This window comes from Alexandromys fortis, unplaced genomic scaffold (genome assembly GCF_014885135.2).
Source record: "Alexandromys fortis isolate MF-2015 unplaced genomic scaffold, M_Fortis_MF-2015_v1.1 scaffold_44, whole genome shotgun sequence".
Taxonomy (NCBI): domain Eukaryota; kingdom Metazoa; phylum Chordata; class Mammalia; order Rodentia; family Cricetidae; genus Alexandromys; species Alexandromys fortis.
In genome coordinates, this window is record NW_026067921.1 from 3449111 (window position 1) to 3457136 (window position 8026).

General features: G+C 49.4%; 1 protein-coding gene across 1 annotated transcript; it reads right to left on the reverse strand.

Moving 5' to 3' along the window:
• Nucleotides 1-805: 805 nt before the first annotated feature.
• On the reverse strand, nucleotides 806-3944 carry Rpl14 (ribosomal protein L14). Its single transcript, XM_050141730.1, has 6 exons — nucleotides 3853-3944; nucleotides 3235-3336; nucleotides 2651-2745; nucleotides 1572-1671; nucleotides 1434-1487; nucleotides 806-1128 (listed from the first exon to the last, which is right to left on the reverse strand). Exons 1-6 carry the CDS (start codon nucleotides 3853-3855, stop codon nucleotides 841-843), a joined length of 642 nt encoding a protein of 213 aa, XP_049997687.1. The 5' UTR covers nucleotides 3856-3944; the 3' UTR covers nucleotides 806-840.
• Nucleotides 3945-8026: the final 4082 nt, after the last annotated feature.

Here is an 8026-nt window from a genome sequence, read left to right on the forward strand (position 1 = left end):
TGCACACCTTTATTCCCAGTGCTACAGAAGAAGGTGGATCTATTGAGGCCAGCCTGGTCTACAGGATGAGTTCCAGGACAGGCAGGGATACAGAGAAACCCTGTCTTAAAAACAAACCAAACAACAAAGTGAAGATGTTTCCACTTTGTAGCCCCAGCTGTCCTGCAACTCACTCTGTATCCTAGGCTGGACTCAAACTCAGAAATCTGCCTACCTCTGCCTCTTGTATGCTGGGAATTACAGGCGTGCACCACCACCAGACTCATGCCCCTTCCTTAAAGGATACTTAAGACTGTTCCAAATCACACCATTACTAGGAGCAGCCTGAATTCTACCCTCAAATCTGCCCTCAGGGAAGGAGCCAGAGCCCTTAAAAGATGCTTACAAAGGCAGAACTGTCCCCTCAGCCCAAGTCATTTATTTCCAACTGTATTCCAGTACTCCACCGTGCCTAAGTAAGCAAACCAAAAGTCCCTATCTGCTGGAAATAATCCTGCAAATGATCTACCCACGTTCCCTAACTATGCGGCTTGTTTGACAGTCCAAATCCCACCACACCCCAGGAAGGCACTCAACTATGGCTCAGCCCACTGTCTTTACAGAACCTCACTAGACTCTCCAGTGATGGGATGTGACCTGTTTATGGTAAATACACGTACAAGGGACAGGCACACTGTTCTGTCAAGGAACCTGTGCATACAGGTTCAGTGATGACAGCTGTTGCCCTTAAGGGCAGGGTAGAGAGTAAGAAACTATCTTTTCTAATACCCACTCGGCGACAAGCTGAGTCCACACAAGATTTGCCAATGTGTCAAAAAACCTTTATTCCTTTGTACAGCCTCATGCTTTCTTGCCAGCTGCCTTTGAAGAAGGCGCTTTCTGGGCTGGGGTTTTCTGACCCTTCTGACCTTTAGCAGGAGGTGCTGCCTTCTGGCCTGAAGCCTTCTGGCCTGCAGCTTTCTTGGCGGGTCCTGTCGCCTTCTTGGGTGGAACTTTACCCTTAGCAGCAGCTGCTGCTGCAGCCGCAGCTGCAATGGCAGCCTTAGCAACAGGTGCCTTTTTGGGAGAGGCTTTCAGGATAGCTGCTCTCTGTAGTTTCTTGACTTCAGTCTTGATGATTCTGTTCCTCTGAAAATACAAGACAGCATTCAGGACAGGCATGCAAACCACTTCTTTCATTGTCTAAAAATCAAACTGCTTCTTCCACGCAACTAAACTTTAGTAAGGACACTTTTACAATACTTATTGTGTGTACATGATGGAAGGACAATTCTGTGGGATCAGTTCTCTCCATCAGTAAGTTCTAGTATCTTCACACACTGAGCTGTCTCACTGGCCCCAACCTAACAATTTAAGGTGCACAAAGCACCATGGACTGGCCAATATACCCTTATACCCTGTATATAACACAACACGTACACCTGAAAACTCACCATTTTCTTTGCCTTCATGACTTTGAAACGATCAAAATCTGTCATCTTGGCTTTCTGTTAAAAGAAAACTGAATGATCTCTCCCGTCATCCATCTCCACACCCTGGGCCCCCAAAACACAAAGGCTTTATGTCATTACCCTTTCCCTGGCATCAATCTTCTTGGCCCATCTTGTGGCTGCCCATTTTGTATTGATATCTGCCTTCTCCCAAGCTTTCCGTACATACTTCTGTCGGGCACTACGAAGAGCAAGACCAAGTTATTAGTTTTGCAGTTACACAGCCAAGAACAGCACCTCCCTCCCATCATACCCAGTTTTGGTTGGCTTCACAACACATAGGTATGGTAAACAATGCCCAAAGAAGATTAAATTTCAAAAATGGGGGGGGGATCACCTCTGAACACTTGCTACTTACATACTACATCTGTTTAATTTTGTACACTAACTTGGCCAAGTTTCTCGTCCACCACAAACTCCACTCCTGCTGCACCCACTCCAGTCTAAGGGGACTGTAACTACCTGGCTCCCAAACCACAGCAGCTGATCTACTCTGTGGTGGCAGCACCCTTTAATCCCAGCATCAGGGAGGCAGTCTCAGGTGGATCTTAGTGAGTTCAAGGCCAGCCTGGTCTACAAAGCAAGTTTGAGGACAGCCAGGGCTGTTACACAAAGAAACCCTGACTCAAAAACAAAAAGCCAACCAGTTCTGTCGCCTCCATGTCTTATAAGCAGGAAACATGCTTTTGTAGGTTAACTACTTTGTGAACAACACACACACACAAGTCCATCAAATCACGAGGAAGATTTCTGCACTTTAAAGCAGGGCATGGTAGCACCCAGAGCTCCATCACCAAGGAAGGCCAAGGCAGGAAGAGATAGTCTGGGCTACACAGCACGAAACCATGTTAACACCAAAACAAACACAGGCCAACTTGGCTACTGCTCAGCCAAAAGCAGTAGTAACACAGCAAAGCGACTCATTCAATTTATTGTATGAAAATGAAATACAGAGGAAGGGGGAAGAGACAAAAATACGGGTAACTTCCATGACAAAAATGACTGGGCGATTTTAAGGAATCCTTTTGTTCCTTAGGAATGTTTGCTAACTGTAAATCCCACTTTCTGGGTTGGCTCTGAACCTCTCGTACTGTCTGTACATTCTCAAGGGGAAATAGACAGTGGCACAAACTGGAAGGTGACTTAGAACCAGGCCTTACCTGTGTGGGAACTTGAGGATGAAGTCAGTGAGCTGCATGCATTTGAACGGCATGGCCTGTCTCCTCACCCGAGTGCAGGGTCCATCCACTAGAGCCTAGAATACAGAACCAGGATCTCAGACGGCTACCTAAGTCAAGATGGCTGAACATGCTAACTCACTCCTCTTGTACCTTTCAGGACTAAAGGGATACCACTCTTCTAACAAGGCCAAAATGCTTTCTGTGAGCTCAGTGTCCCAATCTGGTGGCAATCTCCTAGTTCTAGCTCTGCCTCGCTCTGCCTCACAGAGGTAGCCCTAACCTCAGGGCTGGGAACCAACTCCAGAGGCTTGGGCAGAGCAAACGCTCTACCAACAGCTGTTTCTCTAGCCCCTCTCAACTCCTTTAGACTGACCTGCATTTTGGCCGTGACTAAAGCATCTGCCTAGTTTACTTCGTAAGATAATCTAGGATGAACTCTGTGCTTCGGACCCCGTACCCAGGGGTCTCTCAAAGGTAAAGCTGTATCCTAAAGAACCCCACCCGAGAACCATCCATGGTGTTGCCAAACCTACTGGCACGTAAAACACTCTTTACACACGTACCCGGTTCTGATCAATAACATCGACAATCGCGACCAGCTTTCCAGCATGAGGCCCAAAGGAGACGTAGGCCACCCGGCCAACCTCCACGAAGCGCCGGAACACCTAAAAATGGAAGAGAAGAGACAGGGGTTGGCTTTAACTATTCCGAGTCCGCTGCTTACCGGCAATATAGGGCTCAGGAGCCGCCCAGAGGCCGGAACTGCACTTAGTAACCGGCATTTTTTTTTGGCTAAAATGTCCTGTAGCCACTTTCCCCTCCATAAAGTCTCCTGGGTTTGCCCTTACCCATCCTCGAAACTCTCTGGCCTCCTACGCTCCCTCTGGTGTTCGGGAGATGAGCGCACGGATCGAGCCTGACCTACTCCCCGCCGCAGCGCCGCCATCCCCGACCCTCGCCCCCGGCAACTCCCCGCCACTGCGCACGCGTGGTCCGGGCGCCCGGCAGGGCCTTCCACGCGACCGCGAGCCGCGCCCGCCGGGGGCTGTATTCCACGTCCCGCCGCCTCCCAGCGCGCGGCCTGGGTCACGCAGAGCCACCCCACGCCGCGGCTCGCCCGCCCGGGGCGGAGAGCGAGCGTCACAACGGCCGCGCTGGGAGCCCTGAGCACACACACTCACCATGTCGGCGGCGTTCAGCGAGAAGGAAGAGGGCCCGCCCGGCCGTGCGCATGTGTCGGCGGAAGCTCCGCCCCGACGTCCTGCGTGACCACCGATTGGTCGAGGGGACGGACGGACTGACGTGCGTCTGCGCATGCTCGGAGGCTGAAAGCATGGCGGTGGCTTCTTGGTTCCGGTTACAGCTTCTAGGACACGTGCTGTGAAGTTGGCGTTTCAGTTTCTCGTTTATTTGGTTTTGGTTTGGTTAGGTTTGAGACAAATCTGTCAGTGTTGACTCTAGGCAGGTCTCTCGCTCACAGCAACGCTCCTGCCGTAGTCCCCCGAATGCTGGCATGGCAGGACGGTCACCCCTGAGCACTTTAGGGACAGGAGGGCCACAGGGCCTGTGCGTTCTATTCAAACTGCCGCCCCACTTCACTTTGCTTCTGTATCCGCGGATTTGATGATCAGCCGAATTGGTGGCGCGCGCCCTTAATCCCGGCGCTCGGGAGGCGCAGGCAGACACAATTCTAAATTTCAAGCCTGCTTGCTCTTCAAACCGAGTTCTGTGCCAGCCAGGGATATATAGAGTGACCCTATTTTAAAAAGCAAATTTAAGGGACATTGGGAAGAAAAGAGGGATGTGATTGGGTCCAGAATCCCAGGTGTCGCCATACCCATAGAATAGTCACATTTCCGTTTCCTTTACAGATCTTAGATCGAATCATTTGAGAAGAAATCTTCCCCCTCCACCCTTTCATGTTGCTTCTTTTGCATTTATTTATTTATGCTTGTGTGAGGGGGCGTGTGTGGAGGTCAGTAGGTCCCTGGGACTGAACTCAGGTCGTGAGACCTGGCAGCAAGCCCCTTTACCCACTGAGTCATATCACTGACCCGAATTATATAGTTTTCAAAGACATGAACAAGAGTGGCCATACCAGTACTTTTTCGGATTTTTGTTGTTAATGTAACCCTGGCTGCCCTGGAACTAGGTAGACCAGGCTGACCTTGAACTCAGAGATCCAGCTGCCTCTTTTTCCCAGGCGCAGGGATTAAAGGCGTGGGCAACCACGCCCTACCTTTTTTTTTTTTTTCTAATAATAGCACAAACTGGGAGCTGTAGCGACCCATAAACAAGAGAATGGATAACTTTTGGTAGCCTGTAGCAGCAAAATCTCTGAGACTTTGGAACAGAACCCTAAGTGAAGTAAACAGATAAGAAGGATAGTTACTATGTGGTTTTATTTTACATAAGATTCACAGCCCACAAAGCCCTGAGTGTCTGAAGTGTGAATCGTAGCTCTGAGAGGTGTCTCAGTGGGTAAAGCCCCTTAGCGCTAGGTCAGGAGTTCAGATCTCCTATCACCCACGAAACTATTCTATGGTTATGGTGACCGGCCTCTAAGCCCAGCCCTTGAGAGGCTGAAGCAGTCAGATCCCAGGGGCTCACTGGCCAAAGAACCTGGCCTGCTTGGTGAGCTCCATGTCCCACAGTAGACCTTGTCTTAGTAAGACAGAAGGGAATGAAGGCAGATACCGGGAGCCACCCACTGGCTTTTGCAACGATGCACACACAACTGAACATGCATGCAGGTGCACACGCGTGGGAACAAGCAAGAAAAACCAGCAAACTAGTGTCAATCTTGTTTTTCCATGGTGCAGGCCACCGTTGCTGGAGGTGGCAGGCTTCTGAGTCTTGCCATCCCTTCACCCACCAGTACGATGCAGGAGTCTTTACTTTGTGCAGCTGTGCCCTTTTTTTTTCTCCAAGTGTGTATTAATTTTTAAAAATTTTTTTTGAGGGATGGAGGGATGGCTCAGTGGTTAAGAGCATTGCCTGCTTTTCCAAAGGTCCTGAGTTCAATTCCCAGCAACTGCATGGTGGCTCACAGCCATCTGTAAAGAGGTCTGGTGCCCTCTTCTGGCCTTCAGGCATACACACAGACAGAATATTGTATACATAATAAATAAATATTTAAAAAAATTTCTTTTAAAGAAAAATCCTTTTTTTCTTTATGAGAGTTCCCTGGCCCTACCGCAACCAGAGAATTGAAGGCAGTTTGGGGGAGGGCTGAGATGGTTTAAAATCCAGTGGTATAGTGAGCACGCTTTGAGAAACACTGGGGAAGTCCCTCAGTTTACAGGACTTTTCCATGGATACGAAGTTGGATTATGTCACCTCATTCCCGTCCCTTCACTGTTCTCCTTTGCCTTGAAGATGGACAACATAACCCCATCATCTCACCCAGACACCCTCCAATGTTCTTTGCCTTGAGGATGGACAAGGTCCCCCTATCATCTCACCCAGACACCCTCCGATGTTCTAATACCTTCTGCTTCCTCCTGGAAAGACCAGAGCGCATCCTTGACGGGATGTCTCAAGACCTTTACCAAGAAGCATCAGGCTGTTTCAGATTCCTTACAAGCTCCATTTTGTTGTTGAGCTAACCTTCTCCAAGCAAGTCTTGTCCTTGGTCTAGTCCAAAGACTCATAGGGGTTGTCTTAAGACCATAGAAAAACATAGATATTTACATTATGATTCATAATAGTAGCAAAATTACAGTTATGAAGTAGCAATAAATTTTATGGTTGGGGGTCACCACAGCATGAGGAACTGTATTAAAGGGCCAAAGCATTAGGATGACCCTAGCTTGTGTCAAGTAGACAAAAACAAAACAGCACACTGGGTGCCTCCCTCAGTCACTCTTTACTCTGTTTTTGTTTTTTGTTTTTTTTTTTTTTTTGAGGCAGGGTCTTTCACTGAACCCAGAGTTTGCCAGTTCTGCTGGGCTGGCCACTGAGCCCCAGAAATGCCCTTGTCTCCACCTGCCGGCCCAGCATGACCGCTCAGCCCATCAGCCCTAAGTTCTCATGTGTGTGAAGGGGAACCAAGTTCAGGCCTTTATGTTCATTAAGCCCTTTATCTAGTTTGTACTAATGTGTGTGGGGGAAGGGGTCCCCTTGGAGGTCAGAGAGGTACAAGTAGCTGTGAGCTGGGCACTGAACTCTAATTCTCTCAAAGAGCACAAGAAAGCTCTCAACTTCGGAGTCATCTCTGTAGCCCCAGATGAGCCCCACTTCAGTTTCTTAATTGCTACATGTGTGAGCGTTCTGCACACCAGCTTCCAAGCACCAAGCACAAACACACTCAGTACCCGCAGAGGCCGGAAGAGGGCATCACATCCCCTGGAACTGGAGTTTAATAGCCGGTTATGAGTTGCTATGTAGGTAGGTCCTCCGCAAGAGCAGCAAGTACTAGAAACCGCCGAGCCGTCTCAGCCCCTCTCAATAAATCCATCAGCCTGAGATGTCTGCCTTTGCTGGAGAGCGAAGAGCAAAGGGTGCCGTGTGCGGAGAGCTGAGATAAGGGATATTCCTGGCAAGAGGGATTGGAAATCCTTGCCACCCTGCTACTCCCTGCACAAGCCCCTCTCCACCCTGGCCCTGTCATATCATACCCAGAGGGCAGCGGAGAGGGCGGATAGAGAGGCAATCTGGAGGACTGACAGGACGTGATTGGGCTAGCTCCAACCAGTGTTTCTCAAAGTTTGTTTGTGTTCTGTTATTTGCTCACACACAGTGGGTGTTCTGGCCCTGTCTTCCAGTGTAGACAGAGCATGCGGTACTTGTGTTCTGTTAGTAGAACTAGGTCCTGGGAAGCTCCACTGCCCCTCTCTGGCTGTGTGATGTTAGCTAGATTAGCCTCTAGTCCCCTCTGTGAAACTTCAAAGCTCTCTGTATGCAGGGTGTGGTGGTGCACACTTGTGATCCCAGCTACTTGGGAGACTAAGACTTGGGAGCAGCAAGGCTGGACTGTACTGATGTGCACAGGTCTGAGTTGGAGATCAGGTGTGAATGTGTGCAAAACAGTGCCTCAGTGTGAGCAGCAGTAGTGATAGTCAGTGGTGTGTGTGTATGCATGCATGCATGTGCATGTGTGTGTCTGGGTGGTAGACATTTGGGGGTATAGCATAGGGTCTGGGTATCTGTAGGAGGAGCACAGATGTAGGGGCCATGAGAGTTAGAATAGCTGGGACAGTGTATGAGTGTGGGATGGGTGTGGCTTTATGAGTGTGTAAACACAAGCAGGGTTGAGATATCTGTGATGTATATAACGCGTGTGGAACACAGCTGAGTGAGGGCTTACACACAGGTGTGAGAAACAAAGACACATTAAAGGACACATGACTTTGG